The sequence below is a fragment of the Loxodonta africana genome, chromosome 11 (genome assembly GCF_030014295.1).
Source record: "Loxodonta africana isolate mLoxAfr1 chromosome 11, mLoxAfr1.hap2, whole genome shotgun sequence".
NCBI lineage: Eukaryota > Metazoa > Chordata > Mammalia > Proboscidea > Elephantidae > Loxodonta > Loxodonta africana.
This window is the reverse complement of record NC_087352.1, coordinates 44,754,829-44,778,496: the sequence shown is the minus strand read 5'-3', so window position 1 is coordinate 44,778,496 and position 23,668 is coordinate 44,754,829. Positions and strand designations below refer to the sequence as shown.

At 38.8% G+C, this 23,668-nt stretch overlaps 1 protein-coding gene across 7 annotated transcripts in view; it reads left to right on the top strand.

Moving 5' to 3' along the window:
* Positions 1-23,668, top strand: part of PHLPP1 (PH domain and leucine rich repeat protein phosphatase 1) — a 233,917-nt gene that overhangs the window by 159,146 nt on the left and 51,103 nt on the right. For all 7 annotated transcript variants that reach the window (XM_064294420.1, XM_064294422.1, XM_064294426.1 and 4 more), the window contains 4 exons: positions 13,741-13,887; positions 14,679-14,909; positions 20,533-20,735; positions 22,304-22,364. In XM_064294420.1, the coding sequence (XP_064150490.1) occupies positions 13,741-13,887; positions 14,679-14,909; positions 20,533-20,735; positions 22,304-22,364 (642 nt within the window). The remainder of the gene's footprint in view (positions 1-13,740; positions 13,888-14,678; positions 14,910-20,532; positions 20,736-22,303; positions 22,365-23,668) is intronic.

Sequence of the window (23,668 nt, the reverse complement as noted above, 5' to 3'; positions counted from 1 at the left end):
GACAACTCAGTAGGAAAATGGGCAGAGCATATTAATGTGTATTTCAAAGAAGTGCAAATACCACGCCTCTCTTCGTCAAAAGATGCTGAATGTCACTGAAAAATACAAATTGAAATGAACTGATACCATTTTTGGCACATACAATTAGCAAAAATTCAAAGCGTGCTGATATTAAATGTGGTGAAAGAGACCCTCTCCTGCAAAGCTGATTGGGAGTATGAATTTCTACAACCTTTTGGTAATTTGCAATTGTATTAAAATTTAAACTGTACATACTTTTAGACTCATCAGTTATGCTTTTTAGCAGTGTAGGTTCACAATCCCTTATCCAAAACTCTTGAGGGCGTTTGAGATTTTCAGGTAATCTGACGATAATATGGCACGTATACCGTATATTGCATAACACTTCCAGCAGGGTTTGAAACAGCACCCCATAAGCAAACATTAATATTTCTGAAGGGAACAGATGAATAGTCACATCAGTTCAAGTCAGCTTTTGCTACCACTTGAGTCAGCGAAAAATCTCTGAGATTTCAGAGGCGTTTGTATTTCAGGAAACCTTGGTGGCGTAGTGGTTAAGTGCTGTGGCTGCTAACCAAAGGGTTGGCAGTTCGAATCTGCCAGGCGCTCCTTGGTAACTCTATGGGGCAGTTCTTCTCTGTTCTATAAGTCGCTATGAGTTGGAATCGACTCGACTGCACTGGGTTTGGTTTTGTGTTTCAGAATTATAGATAAGGCATTTTTGTTGTTGTCGAGTGGATTCTGACTCATGAATAAGGCATTGGGCTCCCATAAATACTCCAAAATAAAATCACTAGTGCAGAAAAGAATATGTGACTGGAATGTTTCTCACAGAATTGTTTGTAGCAGTAACAAACTGGGAGTGCTCCTAATGGCGATCAGATCAGCGGAGGAGTGGGTGAATAAATCCTGGGATGTTTATACTCTGTGTATTATGTAGCTGTCAAAAAATGCATTCGGTTTTTAGGTACTGACTCAGAAAGATTGTTTGTTTGCATTAGATGAAAAAGGTTGTAGAAAAATGTATGTGGTGTGATCTCATTCAAAAAATAAGGAGGGAGCTTATCTCCCGCATAGCATCTATGTGTTTTCTGTGGATGAAAAGCTTTATGAAAAGCTTTGGAAGGGTGTATACTCCAGTTACCTTTTTTTTTTTTTTTTTTTTAATACTCCAGTTACCTTAGGAGGATGGCATTTGGAAGGAAGTAGGGTAGACTGTTAAGTTTTTCTTTTTATGCTGGTATATAGTTTGACTTGTTAAAATGCACATGTGTTATTTTGGTGATCCAATAAAAGCAGTCTTTCTCCTAAAAGCACACATAGTGCATGAGTGTTCTAGAACACTGACAGCCTGGCAACCCTCCACTAAGATAGAGCCACTCAAAACCAGCAGGGATCCTGCTTTTAATAATTAATGAGAAGCAGGGCACGAAGATCGGAGCTAGGCTTACAACTCCAATCTTTGAGTAGGTCCTTCATTACTTAATAGTGAAGCCTAATAATTTCCAAAGTGTATTAGCATGTCTCCCCATGGGAAAAAACAAGTTAAACGTGGACTGTTACTATGAAACAGAAATCCATTCACCCAGGGAATCTTTTTAAGTGGCCCACTGTGGTGAATAATAATTCAAGAAAATAATACTGATTTTTCTCTCTTAGGCTCATTGAGTAAAAAAGTATGATGTCCCTTCATGGGTGTAATGTGTGCACTCATTTTAAGCACATTTGGAATATGTTTAAAAATAGAACTACTTCTACATATTATTTCATTTTTCAGTCAAGTTTCCCCAGTATATCACATATATTCTTCTATCCTGAGAGGAAAATTACTAAAAATTTAGATGTAGCTAAGGCTTGTTACATCTCCAAATAGTCATTATGCTGCTTGTTTTTTTTTGCCCAAATATATACAAGTATATATAGCCATCCCAGTTAACGTAGATGCAGAAAGAACTTTGCACATAAATATTTGCGTTGGATCAATTGAGTATGGATAAATGCTGGGAAAGCAAAAAAGGGTGAAGCACATTTTAAGATCATGAGAAAACAAGCCCAGTAGGAGAAAGGATGTGAAGATTGGCTGCATTTGTGTATGTTTGCTTGTTTCTCTCAACTGATACGGTAGAACGTTAGCTTTTTCTTTCCTGCCCTTGGATAAAAATGGCTCCGCTTCGTTTTCTGAGCAGCACTTGCTCCCAAGTAGTTCTTTTATAGATAAGAGTGGAATAAGCTTGTAGAGCTGTGGTTAACCTACTTGTTTTTAAAACCTATGTATCTACGGCCCTGGGGTTTTATATCTACCTATAAAAGTAGGGAAGTTGGGTGCATGAATTTGATGCATTTTAGCCTTTCTGATTAATTTAAGAACCAAGCACCCTTGCTTTTTGTGGAGTTAAATAATTTGCTCAAGGTAGGAGCTTGGAAGATTATGCCTCGAAATTCAGTAAATGAGGAAAAAATCTTTTACAGGCTAAGTGTAAACTATAATACATTAGCACAGTATATACTGCTATCTGTATTAAAAGGGAAGCTAGAGAAGTACAGGGACAAAATTAATGATTGCTGTATTCCCTCAATAGCAGTTTTAAGGTGTGTGCTATCCCTGCTTTGCTGTTAATTAGTTACGGCTGTGAAGTTGGAGAAAGAAAGGAACAGGTAATAACATTAATAGATCAAACCACTAGATAGTTTAGCACATTGTGTGTCTGGATTATTGTTATTGTGCTTTTGTTTATGATGTAAATACAGTAGGAGTTACAAATGAAAGAAATGTCATTAATTGGGCAGTGTTATTATCAGCTCCATTCTGTTGTCTTCTCCCTGTCCCTACGTGTGACCTTCTCTCACCTTAAGGGAAGCCACCTAGAGTTGTGTGGCTGTTAGGATACCTAGTTTGAAAGGGACTTGAAAGTTTATGTGTAAATACAGTACAATTATAGTTTTCTGTCTTGATAAGTCACCAAGTGTATGTAGTTTATTGTGCTTTTCTATTACTTGGGATTAAAAAACAAAAGTATACCTTGGAGCCTTAGAGTGAGACCCAAGTTCTGAACTCCACAAAGTCCATTGCCATTTGCTACATGTGTGACCACGAGTGTCATCTACCGTCTCATATATGAAGTGGCAGTGGAAGTACTGTACCATGTGCATTCATTTCTTAAAAAATAATTTTTATTGTGCTTTAAGTGAAAGTTACAAATCAAGTCAGCCTCTCACACAAAAACCAATATATACCTTGCTTCACACTCCCAATTAAAACTCTCCCCCTAATGAGACAGCCTGCTGTCTCCCTCCACTCTCTTTTCCTGTCCTTTTCACCAGCTTCTAACCCCCTCCACCCTCTCATCTGCCCTCCAGGCAGGAGATGCCAACATAGTCTCGTGTCCACCTGATCCAAGAAGCTCACTCCTCACCAGCATTGTCTCTCCAACCCATTGTCCAGTCCAATCCATGTCTGAAGAGTTGGCTTTGGGAATGGTTCCTGTCCTGGTGCAACAGAAGGCCTGGGGGCCATGACCACTGGGGTCCTTCTAGTCTCAGTCAGACCATTAAGTCTGGTCTTATGAGAATTTGGGGTCTGCATCCCACTGCTCACCTGCTCCCTCAGGGGTTCTCTGGTGTGTTCCCTGTCAGGGCAGTCATCGGTTGTAGCCGGGCACCATCTAGTTGTTCTAGTCTCAGGATGATGTAGTCGCCAGTTCATGTGGCCCTTTCTGTCTCTTGGGCTCGTAATCACCTTGTGTCTTTGGTGTTCTTTATTTTCCTTTGATCCAGGTGGGTTGAGACCAATTGATGCATCTTAGATGGCTCCTTGCTAGCGTTTAAGACCCCAGACGCCACTCTTCAAAGTGGGATGCAGAATGTTTTCTTAATAGATTTTATTATGCCAATTGACTTAGATGTCCCCTGAAGCCATGGTCCCCAGACCCCTGCCCCTGCTACACTGGCCTTTGAAGCATTCAGTTTATTCAGGAAACTTCTTTGCTTTTGGTTTAGTCCAATTGTGCTGACCTCCCCTGTATTGTGTGCTGTCTTTCCCTTCACCTAAAGTAGTTCTTATCTACTATCTAATTAGTGAATACCCCTCTCCCACCCTCCCTCCCCCTCTCATCACCACAAAAGAATGTTTTCTTCTCAGTTTAAACTATTTCTCAAGTTCTTATAATAGTGGTCTTATACAATATTTGTCCTCTTGCAACTGACTAATTTCACTTAGCATAATGCGTTCCAGGTTCCTCCATGTTATGAAATGTTTCACAGATTCCTCACTGTTCTTTATCGATGCGTAGTATTACATTGTGTGAATATACCATAATTTATTTACCCATTCATCCGTTGATGAGCAGCTTGGTTGCTTCCATGTTTTTGCTATTGTAAACAGTACTGCAGTAAACATGCGTGTGCATTTATCTGTTCGTGTAAAGGCTCTTATTTCTCTAGGATATATTCCAAGGAGTGGGATTGCTGGATCATATGGTAGTTCTATTTCTAGCTTTTTAAGGAAGCGCCAAATTGATTTCCAAAGTGGTTGTACCATTTGACATTCCCACCAGCAGTGTAGAAGTGTTCCAATCTCTCCACAGCCTCTCCAACATTTATTCTTTTGTGTTTTTTGGATTAATGCCAGCCTTGTTGGAGTGAGATGAAATCTCATTGTAGTTTTGATCTTTATTTCTCTAATGGCTAATGATCGTGAACATTTCCTCATGTATCTGTTAGCTACCTGAATGTCTTCTTTAGTGAAGTGTCCATTCGTATCTTTTGCCCATTTTTTAATTGGGTTATTTGTCTTTTTGCAGTTGAGTTTTTGCAGTATTATGTAGACTTTAGAGATCAGGCGCTGATCAGAAATGTCATGGCTAAAAACTTTTTCCCAGTCTGTAGGTAGTCTTCTTACTCTTTTGGTGAAGTCTTTGGATGAGCATAAGTGTTTGATTTTTAGGAGCTCCCAGTTATCTAGTTTTTCTTCTGTGTTCTTTATAATGTTTTTTATACTGTTTGTGCCATGTATTAGGGCTCCTAACGTTGTCCCTATTTTTTCTTCCATGATCTTTATCATTTTAGATTTTAAATTTAGGTCTTTGATCCATTTTGAGTTCGTTTTTGTGCATGGAGTGAGGTATGGGTCTCGTTTCATTTTTTTTGCAGATGGATATCCAGGTGTGCCAGCACCATTTGTTAAAAAGACTGTCTTTTCCCCATTTAACTGTTTTGGGGCCTTTGTCAAATATCAGCTGCTTATATGTGGGTGGATTTATGTCTGGATTCTCAATTCTGTTCTGTTAGTCCATGTATCTGTTGTTGTAAAAGTACCAGGCTGTTTTGACTACTGTGGTGGTATAATAGGTTCTAAAATCAGGTAAAGTAAGGCCTCCTACTTTGTTCTTCTTTTTCAGTAATGCCTTATTTATCCGGGGCCTCTTTCCCTTCCGTATGAAATTGGTGATTTGTTTCTCCATCTCATTAAAGAATGTCGTTGGGATTTGGATCGGAATTGCATTAAAAGTATAGATCGCTTTTGGTAGAACAGACATTTTTATAATGTTAAGTCTTCCTATCCATGGGCAAGGTATGTTCTTCCACTTGTGTAAGTCTCTTTTGGTTTCTTGCAGAAGTGTTTTGTAGTTTTCTTTGTATAAGTCTTTTCCATCTCTGGTAAGATTTATTCCTAAGTATTTTATCTTCTTGGGGGCTACTGTAAATGGCATTAATTTGGTGATTTCCTCTTCGATGTTCGTTTTGTTGGTGTAGAAGAATCCAACTGATTTTGTATGTTTATCTTGTATCCCGATACTCTGCTGAACTCTTCTATTAGTTTCAGTAGTTTTCTGGAGGATTCCTTAGGGTTTTCTGTGTATAAGATCATGTCATCTGCAAATAGAGATGCTTTGACTTCTTCCATGCCAATCTGGATGCCCTTTATTTCTTTATCTAGCCTAATTGCTCTGGCTAGGACTTCCAGCACAATGTTGAACAAGAGTGGTGATAAAGAGCATACTTGTCTGGTTTCCGATCTCAATGGGAATTTTTTCAGGCTCTCTCCATTTAGCGTGATGTTGGCTGTTGGCTTTGTATAAATGCCCTTTATTATGTTGCGAAATTTTCCTGCTATTCCTATTTTGCTGAGAGCTTTTATCATGAATGAGTGTTGAACTTTGTCAAATGCCTTTTCCGCATTGATTGATAAAATCATGTGATTCTTGTCTTTTGTTTTATTTATGTGGTGGATTACATTAATTGTTTTTCTCATGTTGAACCATCCCTGCATACCTGGTATGAATCCCACTTGGTCATGGTGAATTATTTTTTTGATATGTTGTTGAATTCTATTGGCTAGAATTTTGTTGAGGATTTTTGCATCTACATTCATGAGGGATATAGGTCTATAATTTTCTTGTGGTGTCTTTACCTGGTTTTGGTATCAGGGATGTGGCCCATGTGCCTTTATTTTAAGGATTAAAGGAGATTGCTCTTTATTAAGGCTCTGGGTAAATGTTAACTTGCCTCTTTTTCCTGCTCTGAGTCCTGTTGTAGAAAAAATGGACATGATCTATATTTCTTTGCTGAAGTACTGCGTTGCTTGCTCTGGAAAGTCAAGTACAGTTGTCCCTCAGTATCTGTGGGAGGATTGGTTCCAGGACCCCCTGCAGATACCCAAATCCATGGATACTCAAGTCCCTTGTATAAAATGGTGTAGTATTTGCATGTAACCTACACACATCCTCTTGTATACTTTAAATCATCTTTAGATTACTTCAGATACCTAAGACGGTGTAAATGCTATGTAAATAGTTGTGGCATCACAATTGAAGACTTTCTCTGGAAGGCAGCCTTTCTCTTCTCTGAGGTTCTTGAGCTCTTCTGGGAACGCAGATGCTGCCTGGGCACCAGCCAATGCCAATTCTCTGGTGATTTGGAAGTTTTTGAGGCTGTAGCACTTTGCAGAGCTAGCCAGCCATCCTTACTAGCTTGAAACTCCTTTCTTTTGCTTTCAGTCTTTGAGGGATTGCTTTGACTACTTCATTGCTTTTTGGGAGCCATTTTTTCACAGAAACAAAGTGCATACAACACAGGTAGTGAATAAACAAGACACAAAGCTAATTAACAGTGATCAAACGACGAGTGCTGGAGAGAGACTGAGGATCTGTGAAATGGCGGGAGGCTACAGCAGAGGATGCCTACACATCACTTCATTCACGTGAATTCAGTGTAGTGCTCCAGACATGGCAAATTCAAGTTTTGCTTTTTTGCAACTTTCTTTTTTTCCCCAAATCGTTTCAGTCCATGGTTGGTTGAATCGGAACCTGTGGATACGGAGGGCTGACCGTAAATCTTTTCAAGTTCTTGAGTGGTTTGGGAGCACTGGGCTGGACTTGAATTGCCTTCAGCTTACATGCACATCATGTTGAAATTCCGTTGTCCTCCACTGCTGGTAATGCCACCCTAAAAAAAAAATATAGGCAGGGGAAAATGAGGTGAAAAGGCAGTGCTTCCCATACATTACTCTGAGGCCATTTTTTCGTCTGTGGCTTAGAATTATTTCAGGTAAGCCCAGTAATCACTAATATGTATATAGACATCTATTTATATTAAATTCTTTAACAAGATTAATAAAAGAGGAGAGATGAGTAGTAATGATGTTGAAATGCAATAGATTCATAGTTACATGTAATAGTCACATTTGTCTGAGCCTGGTTTATTATAAGCTTGGGAAATTAAAGAAGATTCCTTCAAAGGCCTCTTCTACTCTTGATTTTTGATAACCCTGAGAAGTAAGGAAGGTGTGTCCACTTTAAGTAACGTCCTTTAACCTTGGCATTGTGTGTGTGTGCATTCGTGTATGATGAGATGCTTTAATAAAACATACCACAAGGCCTTCTTCTTTCAGCTTCTGAAGCATCAAATAGAATCATCCTTTGTTATTGCTAAACTGACCACTATAGCTATTACAGTCATCATTAAAATATTTTTTACTAAACTTAATTTCTATGATGCAGTGATTCTCCTCTGCTTACCTATTTGAACAGCTATGAGGAAATATCTATATCTTGAGTAATATAAGGGCAGAGATGTAATATTAATTTAAAATAAAATATTGTAAAATGAAATTATTTAAAATATTTCACCAAATGTATATATGATTGCTCTAATATGTATATTAGAATATTTGTGTGTATATATATACATATATATGTGTGTACACACACACATGTATATTCAAAGCCAGTTAGTTTTTCATTAGAATCTGGGTCTGTGCCCATTTGAAAATTTATGTAGCTCACCTACTAACAACAGCAACAAAAAAAACTAACATGGCAGAGCTAAAAGTCTTATATTTTGTTATGGAGACATAGGGATATCTAGTCTTGTCTTGGATAATAGTGTGCTGTCACCTTGCTCTGTCCTCTGCATTCTCTTTTAAAGGAAGATAAAGGGCAGAAAGGTCATCTGCCCACCATTTTGATCTCTTGACTTAAACATTGCCTCTGTGTATCTATTTCACCCATTTTAAGCACAGAGGGAGGAAACGCTGGTGGTGTGGTGGTTAAGTGCTATGGCTGCTAACCAAAGGGTTGGCAGTTCGAATCTGCCAGGCACTCCTTGGAAACTGTATGGGGGCAGTTCTGTCCTATCCTAATGGGTCGCTATGGGTCGGAATCGACTCGATGGCACTGGGTTTGGGTTTTTTTGTTTTTTGTTTTTGGTAACCACAGAGGGAAGTGGCTTCTATGTGGACTTTTCCGCTATCTTTCTCTGAAAGGCTTTTTGAATCTGTAAAATTCTGTTCCCCAGTGCCTGTAACCTGACTGCTTTCCACATCTATAAAGAAAAAGTAGAACTCTAAGAAGGTGGAGGGCTGGAGTTTACAAAACGTCAGGAGTATTAATGTTGGTAGATGTGTTCTGATCAAGAATTTGGGTTCTCAGGAACAATCCCTGCTTTGCTTGCTAAACAAGTCTCTGTTGGACACTGTGTTCTTCTCTAGGAAGAATTTGGGGCATGGGCTGTACAGGGAGGAATGTGAGGGAGGTGGGGAATGTGTAAGAAGGAACTAGACATTCAGGGTACCTCAAATCAGAATCAGCCCTTAAAATTTATAAGACTGGGGCAAAGGTGTAAATGGAGTCACACATACCACATATCTAAATATTTAAGTTAAATCAAAGTAATAAACTGTTAAATAAATTAGCTTCTATGTTCCTACCTTGACAAGTATTTATAAGCTTTGTAATGACTGGAGGGCAAATTTAGAATCCTCAGACTCCCTGGGATTCCACACTGAATGTGGCAGCATGAGACGAGCTGGCCCAGTAGCCTACATCTCTTCTGCTCCCTAGCTGTATACCTCACCATGCATGGTCTGGACATGCCAGCCCATGTGGTCAAGCTCTGTCCACCCCTGGGGTATAGGTATACATACCTATGGGAGGATGGACCTAGGGCACACTCGAGCCCTGGAAACAGGCTTGGTATTCTTTGGGTGGGGAATTATAGGGCAAGGAGCCCTGGTGGCACAGTGGTTAAAGCACTCAGATGCTAACTGAAAGGTCAGCAGTTTGAACCCACCAACCAACCACTCCAAGGGAGAAAGATGTGACAGCCTGCTTCCGTGAATGTTGTTGTGTGCTGTCGTAAAGATTATAGCCTTAGAAATCCTATGAGCAGTCCTACTCTGTCCTATAGGATTGCTGTGAGTCGGAATTGACTCCACGGGAATGGGTACTTACTTTAGCAGTCCCTTGGTGGCTCAAGTGGTTAAGCGCTTGATTACTGGCTGTCAGATTGGGCGGTTCCAACCCACCCAAGGGCACCTCGAAAAACAGGCCTGGTGATCTGCTTCTGAAAGGTCACAGCCTTGAAAAAGCAGTTCTACGCTGACACACACGGGGTCACTACAAGTTGGAATTGACCGAACGGCAACTAACAACAACTTACTCTTCTATGGAGCCACATTAGAAAAAGTAAAAAGAAACAAGTGAAATTCATTTTAACAATAGGATGTGCTGGTTTGCGGTAAATATGGTTTGGTTTTGGACTGGAAGTGCGGTAGGAGACTTGTGATGGGGTTGAGAGTTATTTAAACCAATAAACCAAAATTATTAGAGTTCTAAAAATATTAGTTTACATTCTTTCTTTGTGCTAAGTCTTTGAAATCAATGTGTTCTTTATACTTAGTGAACATCTGAATTGGGACCAGCCACTTTGTAGGTGCTCAGGAGCCACCTATGGCTAGTGGTTGCTGGATTGGCCAGGGCAGCTCTAGGGGAAGGGAGTGCAGACGCCTGTCTCTTTGGGGAGGGGTACTCAGCCCTTAGGTAAGAGGGCAGTTCTCTTTACCATAAGGTCTGATAGTGGTTTTGTCATTGAGTTGATGCAGAGAATAATTGCACCTCTTTCTCTAAAGATCTAATGGTAATTTTAGAATACAAAAAACCCAAAAAAACAAAACTAATAGGGGGAGTACTTGTTAAGAGTTTTTTCCCTCTTCCATTTAAGCTTGTCAACTGCATTTTACCAATTTAACTCACTGCTGCTTTCCTTGCATTCTCAGGGGTGGTAGTGTCCTAGTAAATTTGTTTGCATAAATGAATTATACCTGCCTCCTTTTTTTTTTCTTTCTCTGTTGTTTTTCCAAAACCTGATCCTTGTGTTTTCCATCTTGAGTAATTACTGAAGCTGAAATATTCCCTTCTCTACTTTCTAAAAAGCCTTGTGAGTGTATTAGATAATGTCTACCCTGTTGTTGTCGAGCCAATTCCAACTCATACTGACCCTATAGGACAGAGTAGAACTGCCCCACAAGGTTTCCAAGGCTGTAATCTTTACGAAAGCAGACTGGCACATCTTTCTTCCATGGAACAGCTTGGGGGTTGGAACCTCCAACCTTTTGGTTAGCAACCAATCGCTTAACCACTGCCACCAGGGCTTCTAGATAATGTCTAGTGGGTATTTTTTCCTTTCTAAAGGAACCTTTTTTTTTTTTTTTTTTAGGTTCAACTTAATTGTATGCAGATTTTAAAACTATGGCCAGTTCTACCAAATAAGTGGGAAATGAGATAGTGTTTTTGTTTGGAGTAGGACAGCAGTTCTCAAACATTTTATCTTAGGATAGGGTTTCCAGATTTCGTGTGTGTGTGTGTGTGTGCACGCACACACATACACAGATGTCCAGTTAAATTCACATTTTAGATAAACAATGAGTTTTTTGTTTTTTTTTTAAGTATAAGTACATCCCAGGTAATATTTGGGACATACTTATTCCAAAAAAAATTTTTGTGTATCTGTGATTCAAATCTAACTGGATGTCCTTTATCTAGCAACCCTACTCAGGACTCCTTTACTCTCTCAAAAATTGAGAACTTTTGGAGTCCCTGGGTGGTGCAAATATGTGAGTGCTTGGCTACTAACAAAAAGGTTGGCAGTTCAAATCCACCCTTTGGTGCCTCAGAAGAACAGCCTGGTGATCTACTTGCAAAAAATCAGCCACTGAAAACCCTGTGGAGCTCAGTTCTACTTTGACACACATAGGGTCACCATGAATTGGAATCAGCTCAACGACAACTGGTTTAAGAGCTTTTATTTCTGTGGGTTATATCAGTGTTTACCATAGCAGAAATTTAAACTGAGAAATAATGTATGTTAATTAACTTAAAAATAAACTTCATTACATGTTAACATAAGTAAAAATTTTTGTGAAATATAACTATTTTCCAACATGAAACAAATAGTGAGAAGAGCATCATTGATTGACAGTTTTGCAAATCTTTTAATGTCTGGCTTAATAGAACAGAGCCAAATGCTTCTCTGCTTTTGTATTCGGCCTGTAGCGGTATCACAAAGACCTGTAATGTCTGGAATCTCCCCTGAACTCTTGTGAGAAAATGAGAGTGACAAAAGGCAAATGACATGTTAGTATTGTTATGAAAGTAGTTTTGACCTTGATGCTCTCCTGAAAGGGCCTCATCTGGGAGCCACTGGACTAGGAATAATTAAACTCACCCGTTGCTGTAGAGTCGATTCCAACTCATAATTCTGTTTTGTGTTTTGTAGATCATGGATAGTCAGGATCCCAAAACCCACTGCCGTCGAGTCAATTCCGACTCATAGTGACCCTATAGTCAGGATAGAGATGAATATTCTTTAAGAAGGCCTCATGGGTCAAATTATAAAATATAAAGCCGGCTAATTAGAAAATGGTTTTCAAGTTTAATGATAATCCTTTCCTAAGCTTATTTTTTAATTTAAAATACTATTCAGTTTATACTCAGTCATCCAAGATAACAGCTGTTACAAAAATCTAAGCAACACTTTCAACCTATGAAATAAGTGCATTATGAACTTTCTGTGTAAACTTTAAAGCCTACCAGTTTTTATTATAGAATTGAACAATTAGCTCACCGGATGGTTTCTTTTAAGATGCTGATGGGGTTGCATTGGATTTAATTTTAGGATGTGTATCTCTGTTCTAAGCAGAGTGCATGCTGCTTAGTATTAGGCTTGGGCAGTTTTAAAAAGAATGAGCATAATAAGATAACCGAAGATTCTCATCTCATGTAGGAATAGTGCAGAGTCGGCAGTGGGCCAAATATAGGAATAGAGTAAAGTTAAAGATAACTTCTTTAATTGTTTGGGTAACTGAGAAAATGGAAAACTAATTAGCAAAAACAGAACAGGAGGACGTGCTGGTTTGGAGTAAATACAGTTTAGTTTTGGACTGGGAATGTGTTAGGAAGCTTGTGATGGAGTTGAGAGAGTTGTTTATGTAGTAGTAAAAAGATGCCAAGCAAGAAAATGTAGAGAGAAGAGAAAGTGACAGAGGAAAGACCCATGAGGAATACTTAAATTTGGGGTAGCAAGAGGAGGTGAAGAAAAAAGGACACACAGGTGAAGAGGTTTAGAGAGAGCTAGGAAGCGGCCAGGTGAGGAAAGCGTAGTTGAAGCAGAATGGAAAGAGCTTTCACAGAAGGAGGAATGGTTAGCAGTATCAATGTTGTATCGAAATTGTGGAATGATAATTGGTTCTTATATTTGGAACTAAGAAGTCCTGGTTACCTTAGAGTGGTTTTGATAAATTCTTATATTTTTTTTATTTCAGTTTTGGAAGTCCCGTTGCTGTGGACTTGATTCCAACTCATAGTGACCCTATAGGACAGAGTAGAACTGCCCCATAGGGTTTCCAAGGCTGTAATCTTTACAGAAGCAGACAGCCACATCTTTCTCCTGAGGAGTGGCTGGTGGGTTCAAACCCCGACCTTTCGGTTAGCAACTGAGAGTTTAACCACGGTGCCACCAGGCCACCTCAGATTTGAGAGAAATGAGTCAGACAAGGTTTTGGGCTTGTCTGGGATCACACAGAAATCCAGAAGAGCTAAATTTCCAACTCTGCCTACTCTTTCCTATCTCTCCCTTATCCTTTCTTTACAAGTGTGTTAATTAAACTGGAAAAACTGTGGAAAAGCTGAAACTCCAGCAAAACTCATCTCTTCAAATATCCAGCCTTTTTCAAGATGAGTTTGTTTTTAAATATAATGTTTATACTTTAGAGTCAGAAGTCATGCCTTCCAGCTCTGCTTTTTACTGAACCTCTGAGGGCTGCGTCCCTTTGGTTAGACTCGTGTCAGGCCGGATTAGCTTTAAGGCTAGGTTAAAATTATGTGGTGGTTTATGCATCCATGACCTTTGCCTTTTTTTTTCTTTTGTGTTGTTTTATTGTAATAGGTTCACCAAGTTGAAGAGTCTTAACCTTTCCAATAATCATTTAGGGGATTTCCCGTTAGCAGTGTGCAATATTCCAACCCTGACAGAGCTGAATGTGTCCTGCAACGCCCTGAGAGCAGTTCCAGCCGCAGTTGGAGTTATGCACAAGTGCGTACTTTACACACCACTATGGAGTAACCCTTGTAGGTACCAGGAATGCTTGCTAAGTGACCCCTCTGCATCAGGGTTGCAACAGATGATAGGACTTTTCTTGCTACACTGGTTATGTAAGTCTTAGCTTTTGCCCAGATCAAGAGAGTGGCACTGTCTGATCTGGATAAACAAATAAACAACCCAAATCCATTGTCCTCAAGTTGATTCTGACTCATAGTAACCCTGTAGGACAGAGTAGAACTGCCTCATAGGGTTTCCAAGGATCGGCTGGTGGATTTGAACTGCTGACCTTTTGGTTAGCAGCTGAGCTAATGACCACTCCACCACCAGGGCTCCATAGACTCTGGAATCTTAGAAAAAAGTAAAATCCCTGTTCAGAACTGAAGATCCCTATGGATGTACAGGTCTAAACATAGGAGGGGGAGTTGCTTTCTCATTTTCTGAGTTGTGTTAAACTCTAAGACTTAGAAATTAATTTTAAAACATAACCAGGAAAGATGGGTATTTGGACCTGATTCACACTGCGATTGGCTTGCGTTGTTCCCATTTATGCCTGTCCAAGTTGGGAAACTTGGTCATAAATTGCATTTTCAGTAAAAGATTAAGATGCTTATCTCTGATCTTGTCTTTCTGGACCATTATTGACCCAGGCACTTCCCTTATGCATTTCACAAGGAGCAATAAATACATTCTCTATGGGTTATATTTATTGTACTTATGTGTTGGTAATAAAGGTGTAAAATTTACACATTTCTCTTTCTAATTCTTATGTTTTCTTTTAATAGTTTGCAGACATTTCTGTTGGATGGAAATTTTCTCCAGTCGCTTCCTGCTGAGTTGGAGAGCATGCACCAGCTTAGTTATCTTGGTCTTTCTTTCAATGAATTCACTGACATTCCAGAGGTATTGGAGAAATTGACCGCTGTGGATAAACTTTGTATGTCTGGAAACTGTATGGAGACTCTGAGGCTACAGGCTTTAAGAAAAATGCCTCACATTAAACATGTGGATTTAAGGTAACCATTTTCGAGAAATACATCTCATTTGTTTGGTTTGCTTATAATTAGAAAAAAAAAAAATTTTTTTTTTTTTTTTTTTTTTTATTTAGGGATAGGTTGTAATCCTGTCAAACACAGCCAAGACAGGCAGGCTGGTTAGTTGAAACTAGGATATATTTTCCTGTCTCTTCCCAGAGGACAGAATAATAGTAGGATTTGCTAATATCCGAAATGTATCTCTTGAAGGCTTTCCTTTTTTTTTTTTTTGTAAATTTGAGCCCAGATTTAATTTGCATGAATAGATAGGGCTGTAGAGTCAGAGAGCTATTTATAGTGAATGAAAACCATGTAATTGAGAGGAAAGTACATTTTTTCTCTCTTAGACCTTATTTTCTGTGGTTCATTTAAGGCATTCGACATCATTGAGCATCTCCCTTTTCTTAGTTTTTTTTTTCCATCTTTGCTTTTTTAACATAATGTATCATTAAATTATTTATTTAACTTACTTCTAACTTCTCTCTCTCTTTCTGTAAGTGAATCTGCCCTTATTTCACTATTCTTTACAAAACTATAAAACCCATAATCTGCTATTAGACCAAGTTTGGCTGTAACCTCTGCTCAGATCTCTTCCAAGAGCAGGGACCCCGCTTTTTGAATCTTGATCAGACTACACTCCACTAAAGCATTAGCACATTTGGTGCTACACGAGAGATGCTCAATAAGCATCCCCTACTTTTTTTTAGTAAGTGAGGTTCTGTTTTAGTCACTCATGCACAGAAAACCAGTACCAAGGAGAGGGAGAGGCTCTGAATTTCTATTTTTTAAAGAGAAATAGCCTGCTATGGGCTTGAGTTCCTGCAAAGCAACTTCTAGGGCTTAGGGCATAGGCTTGAACACTAACTTACTTGCCTGATTTCACACTCTACAACCAAACTAACTCCCCCATTAGCCAGGGGTTGATAACCACATATTTAACATGCTAAATCTTGGGCAAGGTGTTTAATCTCCTTGTGCCTCTATTTTTTCCATCTGTAAGTTGAGGTTAATCACAGAACTTGATTCATAGGGTTGTGGAGAGAATTGAGTTAAATGTCTGGTACTCCCAGCAGGGGTTATATATTGTTATTAGTACCTGCTGAGGACTTTTCTCTACTCATGGAACCTGCTCAACTCTTTTTCTTGGCATCTTTACACCTATTTGTCAGTTGTTCTTTCCATGTTTCATCACCACTTTTCCTCTCTGTTGATAATCCCAGACCCTCACTCAGGCTTCTTCAGTTGCACCTGTATGAAGTAGCATCACTTTTTGGTCCCCTTTTTTCTCCGTTCATACGATGTGGCCTAGGAAACCCATACATCCCAGCCTTACAAAAAATTGCTTGGCTTTACTTTACCTCCAACTAAAAGAATCACACCTGTCCCACCTAAGGAAGTGTTAGCAATTTGCAGATCTTGAATTCTTAATTTGGGGAATATAAATGGTTATAATTTATCTGACTTTGAGGACTTTTTAGATCTGAAAAATGTGCTGTTAAGTTTTTTTTTTTTTCTAATTCGTTACCATTATTTGCGTCAGAGACACATAGATTTAGAAAACCCTCGTGCTTGAGAATCTAGGCTCTTTTTTATTCAGCCACCCAGTGGTATAACTTTGATAGAGCCAAGGACCATGGGTTGCATTGACCTCAGGTAGTAATCATGAGATGATTTCTGAGTTATTGGTACATATAAGAAGACATTTTTCATGATTTGGCTAGCACCTCCACCTGCAAATATGTAGCTACGTATAAGTTCCATCTAGTATGTCCAGCAGTAACTCTTCTTATTAAGTGCTTCACAGGCTCTTCAGATTTCCAGTTCTCACCCAAATCTTTGGAGGTGACATCAGTTACAAGAGATGTAAATACCAGAAGAGACACTGAACCCTCTGTTATAAATGTTGAATTGAATGACTGAGTAGCGAACTGCTTCCTTCCAGACCCCTGAGGCTGAGGAGAGAAACATGTGGTCAGATATGCCTGTAATTCTGCCATAATATTATTATACCAAAGCAAGTAGAATAAGGGAAGTTTCACTTGGTTTCTCTAAACAAAGAACTAATTTTATTGATTATTTGAGTTTTTTATTCTTTCAGGTGGAAATGTTGCCCCAGATTAAAAGTGATCATTTTTCTTTTAATATTATTCTTTCTTCTATTCACGTGCTTTGTCTCTGAAACTGTTTCTTCTGTCACATGTTACCCACGTATCTCTCCTTGATCATTTCTTTTCTCTCCATTTTCTGCCTTGGTGGCTGCACATACTCTTAAAGCTTCATCTTCCCTCTTTCATCTCTGTATTCATTACTTCCCAATCTTCTCTAACCCTTACTTCTTTTCTTGGGGCTGATTTCACCTCAGCTGCCAACTGGATAATCTTCACCTTGGTTTCCACTGTTGACATATGTAACCAAATACATGTGAAATAGAGTGCAGTTTCTTTCTTTACTCTGCCAGTTCTTTCTTTGCATTCCTGTTTTTGCTGATAGCAATACCACTTTATTGGCTGAGCAGATACAGGACGTTTGGCATTGTCCTTCTTATGTCTCATCTAATCCTACCTCTACTTCTGTTATAGCACCAGATTCTGTCAGTTCTTCCTCTGTATTAGCTTCTCTTGTTCATCCCTTCCTTTTCCTTCTCACTGCTAATGTTATTTCCTAGCTGAGTGATCTGCATTCATTGTGCAACGCTCGTAGGCAAGTGCAGTCCTGCTCAGAGCCTTCAGTTCTCACGCCTCCTATCTGGTTTCAGCCCACTACCCTATAAGTCCTTGGAGAATGAGGTTCTGTCTCTGAACTGATCACAGTGCGGTTCATCAGCTTGTGCTGGCAAGCCAGCTGTTTGCTGCTGTTCCAAATGAGCTATGTACAGAAATAGAGATGAATCTTTTAGAAATGTATAGCAATTCAACATTGTCACAAGTGCTTTATAGGTGGTCTCATCTCATTAAACAGGAGATAGACTAATTTAGATGTTGTTGAACTTGCATGGTGTATCACATGTGGTGTGAGCTACGTACGAGTCATAGCCTGTGCTCTGAGGAACCTTGTACTATTGCACGGAACATGCCTTGTGCTTTTCTCTTCAGTCCTAAGATCCTCCTGCTGCTTCCACAGGCAGTGTTTGTCTTCTCCATTTACATCTGTCAAATTCCTCTAGTCCTCTGGGATTCCTATGAGGGTTTCCTGCTCCATAGCATCTTGTTGTGCCATTCTCTGTTCTTTCATTCATGGCATTTATCACATATTTGTCATTATACATTATTTTTTAAAGCACATCTGATTTCCCTCACTAAATTACAAAACCTGGTGACAAACATCACATTTTATTCATCTGTATCCCCACAAAGACATAGGTCATCACCATCGCCATGGTCCTTCACAGTTTGCAGAGTACCAGTTGTTAGTTAGGTTCGAACTCATAGCAACCCCATGTACAACAGAAGGAAACACTACCTGGTCCTGCACCATCCTCACAGTCATTGCTTTGCTTGAGCCCATTTTTGTAGCTAGTGTGTCAGTGCAGCTCATTGAGGGTCTTCCTCTTTTTTGCTGACCCTCTGCTTTATCAAGCATAATGTCCTTCTTCAGGAGTTGGTCCCTCCTGATAACATGTTCAAAGTGAGGCTAAGTCTCGCTAACCTCACTTCAAAGGAGCATTCTGGCTATACTTCCTCCAAGACAGATTTGGAAGAAAGTACCAGTGAGTATATTATTCATTTCCTTTCCACTGCTCTGTAGAATAAGGAAGGTGTTATCCCCATTTTACAGATTAGAATTAGATTTGCAGAGATGTTAGGCGACTTGCGCAAGGTTATGTATGCAAGGTGTTGAGCAGCAAACTGGGACTAGAACATAATGCTTTTTCACACTGCCTCTCTAAAAAATTCTCTACACATAAGTAAATGCTCAATAAATATTTATGAAGTAAATAAAATGGCTGTATTAACTGAGGGCATTATTGGTTGGAAGGAAGCTTTAATCACATTTGCCTCTTTAAAAAGTTCATCCTGAGTAAGTGTGTTATTGTGTAAGTTTAAAACCTTGATATTTGAATTATGGTGAGACTTGGCAATTTAAGCTGAACAGTGGTAATGTTAACTTCCCTTTCATTATAGTTTTTCTTTTGTCTCATTAAACCAACCCTTTTGTTATTTTAGTGTTAATATAGTGAAATTGACGGGGACTCTTTCAAATAAAGATAATAATGCAACGTTATTAAGATTATTTAAATGTCGATTGGAGAGGACACGGGGCATTTTTTCAACTTCTTTAGTCTTGTTGTATCTAAAATGAGATTTTATTTTTCCTAATTCTGTGAACAAATTCAAGTAATCGAGTGAGCATTTGGAAGTAGGCAAATTGCTGGGTTGGGGCCAGTTTTTTAATCTTACAACCTGGAATAAAAAGAAATGGAGCCCCCAAAAAAAAAATCCTCTTGGGGACATTTGAAGAGGCCATATGCTGTGCTTGCATGTTGACGAATCCTGGCTCTTTGCTGTCACTCATCCTTGTGTTTCAGTGGTTCATGATATTGCTATTAATAATTCAAGTTCCATAATTTTATTTTAGTTTTTAAAGGGCAGAAATTCACTACAGAGAACCTTTGGCTTTGTGTTTTTTCTAAACTCTAGCCTTAATATCAGTGCTCTTCTAACCAAATACAGGATCTTAGCACTTGGTGGTGGTGGTGGTTGTTTGTTTTTGAAGGACTTAGGCATAGCCTAGCAAATTGGGAACTGAGATGGTCTATTTTTCTTCTCTTTGAAGCTAAGTGGATCTTTGTTATATTGGTTCAGTCCCCATTGCTACTTCATTATCCTCTGGCAGCTCACCCACAGCATCTTTGGCTAGTTAGTTAACTAATTACAGTGAAAGCCAGAACCTGTCAGAGGAGGAAAATTCAAATATTTTCTACTAATAGAGAACAGTAGAAAAGTAGTAAGACTGCACCCTGTCAAAGGAAGAAAACTTTTGAGACCCAGAAAAACAGGGCAGTCCCGTTGAATTCTGGCTTTCACAGGTTTCATTGTATAATGGCTAGGTATTCTTCCAGTTTTTCCCTTTGCCTTGCTTCACCTTAGAATTGTTGATACCCATTATTGTCCTTTATTTTATGATTTCTCAGTGAATCCTAAATGCCAAACTTTAGCATTTGTTGCCCTTTGCTTTTTCAAGTAGTGTTTTAGAGATGGGGCTAGCTTTGGCAATCAGTCCTTGGTCCTGAGCAGCTAAGATCCGTGTTCTTGGGTTCCTACATCAATTGCATATATGAGCCCCATTCGTTCCTTTTTTTCAAGTTCAGGCTTTAACCCTGTCCCCTGTATGAATGCTCATCCACCTGCTCACCCATCCCCCCCTTGAAATGAATTAAGGTGAATTCAGTGTGCTTGCTCCTTTTCCAGCCATAGACGTCTAAATTTTGTTTGAGAGAACGACTTTGTGGAGTTGAAGCCAAAAATTGCCAGAGAATCTGGCCGATGCTGAGATAAATTACTAAGAACTATAAATCCTTTGTCATTACTGCCATTTTCGGGTGTGGCTGCCCATTTATCATATTGTAGTTAATTATAGTCTCTATTTGTATCCTTCTTCCCTCAAGATTGAATGTAATTAGGAAGCTAATAGCAGATGAAGTGGACTTTCTCCAGCATGTCACCCAGCTTGACCTGCGTGACAATAAACTGGGTGATCTAGACGCTATGATTTTCAACAACATCGAAGTTCTGCACTGTGAAAGAAATCAACTGGTGACTTTGCGCATCTGTGGCTATTTCCTAAAAGCACTCTATGCCTCTTCTAATGGTATGTAACCTAGACCACATCAAAGTTTCTCTTTTTGTTCCAAGAATTTACCCAGCGCCATTATCTCTGTCTCTCTTTGATTTTCCTTTCCTCATTGTAGTAAAATAAGTGTCAGATTTTGCTAAAAGTCATAAAAGGAGAATGCTGGTTTGGTATTTAAGGGAATCAAATCAAAAAGGAAACTGTGGCTCTTCTATTGTTCCTAACTTACTATTTTTTTTTTTCCTCTAACGTGATGTGTAGATAATTCTCCCTCTTTTGATTTGGCTCATGTGCTTAAAGGAAGGGGAAAAAATGGACTGTTCTTTGAGCTACTTTGTTAGGGTAATAAACCTGGAACCTTGATTTAAATATTGATTTGTAGAGAGCAAGGAAGTTCCATTTCGGACTCTATTCAGGATCTCAAGTTTCATGTTGCACGAACAAAAGGAACTTAGCTTAAGATAAACCTAAATTATATGCCACACACACAAAAAAAAAAAAACCACAAGGATACTATAAAGCAAAGGTCTGACTCCTATAATATCTCTTCCTCAGTATTTAAAAATTATGGTCATTCTGAAAAAGAACAAATCATATGGACATATGTTTATTAAGGAGAAGATTTCAATTCCCTACAATTAGAGAACTGAATGAAAATTCAAACGCAGAAAGCTATTTACTACTGTAAGTCCAACAAATGTTTATCAAGCAATTGTATGTATAGAACAGTGCTTGAGCTGTAGAGGACAAGGGATTTTTTTTCTTAATGTGCTTACTGTAATCTCATCGGAAAAACTAGCCAAACCTCAAATAACTACAGATCCTAGTCTGACCAGTTTGGCTAAGCACTTGGGGTTGATAGGATAGACAGGAGGCATGAAGTGGGTGTTTTGAAATAGGGGAAAGAGGAAAGAATCAGAATGTGGATTGTTGGGCCGATGGGAGAAGACAGGTACTTCTGAACTAATAGGTTCTGTTGGAGAGTGGCAGGAAGTGATTATGGGATGCATGGTTGGTGTCAGATGATGAAGCATTGAACTTGTTACCAGAAAGTATGAAAAGCCACTGGAGATTCTTAAGCAGAGGAGACGTGTACTGGAAGTGATACTTTAAGGGTTGTTAATGTGAAAGCCGTTGCAGAATATACTTATGGGAGTAGAGCGGGATAATCCACTACTCCATGAATCCAGTTTATTGTGAAGGTCTGAAGTGTGAGCTGACGAGGACTTGCGGTATGGTGGTGTGTGGGAATGGAACGGGAAAAGTGGTCACAGAAAGCATTTTAAGAAGAATCAGCAGAATAGATGTAGATGTTGATTTGAGGGAAAGGAAAGTAGAGCCAGTGCTAAAAGTGGACGTAACAACCCTCAGAGTTGGTCTCGGCCAGTTGGGCAAGAAGGAAAGAGAGCAACGAGCTACCTTGTGATTAAATTAGATATTCTGTTTACTTTCCCGTAATTTCAAAGTTGTACAAATGGACGTATTATACTTCCTACCCTAAGCAAACAATGGGGATGATATTCTGCATACAGAGTCTCTGTGTCACTTGAATAATAATGTTTTGTGTTTTTTTTTCCCCCTCTTAGAACTTGTTCAACTTGACGTTTACCCAATTCCAAATTATCTGTCGTACATGGATATTTCAAGGTAAGGAGTCAAGTCCTACGGCACTTTAGAGTCTCAAGTGTATTGTGGTTCAGACCAGAAGAAATCAAGGTGTCAGTGTGGATACTAATTTAGAACACCAGCTTTGGGCTGGAATGATTAGTAAATTGAGGGTCATAGGGGTAGAAGGTCCAGTAGCTGTTTAATTGTATTGACCTGTTTTGGTGTCTTTCCTCGAAATGGTGAAAGTTCATTTTTAAAAGCCATATTGTACTATATTTCTTTGATTTTCCCCCCTCTTAGTTATTTTGTTATATTTGTTTTCCCTCAGATATAACTTCAAAACAGTATTTACGATTGTTAGATTGCTAGAAAAAACAAACTAGATTCTGTTTTTTGCAGTGTGAAATTTGAAGTAGAGGAGCCCTTAAAAAATAGCGAGTAAACCCTATCAAAACAGGAATTCTGTCTCTCCTGCTCAGTTTTTTGGGCTCATTTGTGACTATACAACTTTTGTATACCAATTCACCTCTGCGATCTATCATGTTTGAACCTGTTCCCACGAATGTCATAGTAGATTTTTTCCTGCAGGCACATGGGTGAGCATGACTCTGTCTATAGCATTTATTTACACAAATTAAACTTTAATAATTTTAACACTCTAAAACTAAAACTCACTTTGAAGGTAATGCCAAAGGAAATACCCCCCAATTTTCTGAACAACCAGAGCACGTGGGAGTATGTGGCCCCCTCAAGGTGATAACTGTTAACCCACTTCAGCATGCAAATTCTGATGTTTGTTAAGAGAACAGTCACCTTACTTTAAAATTACAACTACTTATAATTTTCATGCACAGAATTTGCCTTTTATCATAAAAATACAAACTTAGGAGTTATTTTAATAATATAAACCCAAACCAAACCAAACCCATTGCCACTGAGTTGATTCCCACTCGTAGTGACTCTACAGAAGAGAGTAGAACTGCCCCGTAAGGTTTTTCCTAGGAGCAGCTGGTGGATTCGAACTGCCAACCTTTTGGTTAGCAGCCGAGCTCTTAATCACTGCACCACCAGGGTTTTAATAATATACTCAATCATAATTATGTAAGAATATGTCCATATTTAGCTATTGTAAGAACTATTGCAATTTCAATTTCACTACAAATTTATAACTGTAAAATTACAAAATCCTCTAAGAGTTGCACTTAATGCATTTCCTACTAAATACATATCAACAGTTTTTTTTTTTAATTTAATGAACTTAAAGTCAGAAATTACCTGATTAAGTTCCTTTTTTTTCTTTCGGCCCTACATGTTATTGTCTTCAGTTTTTTAATAAAAACAGT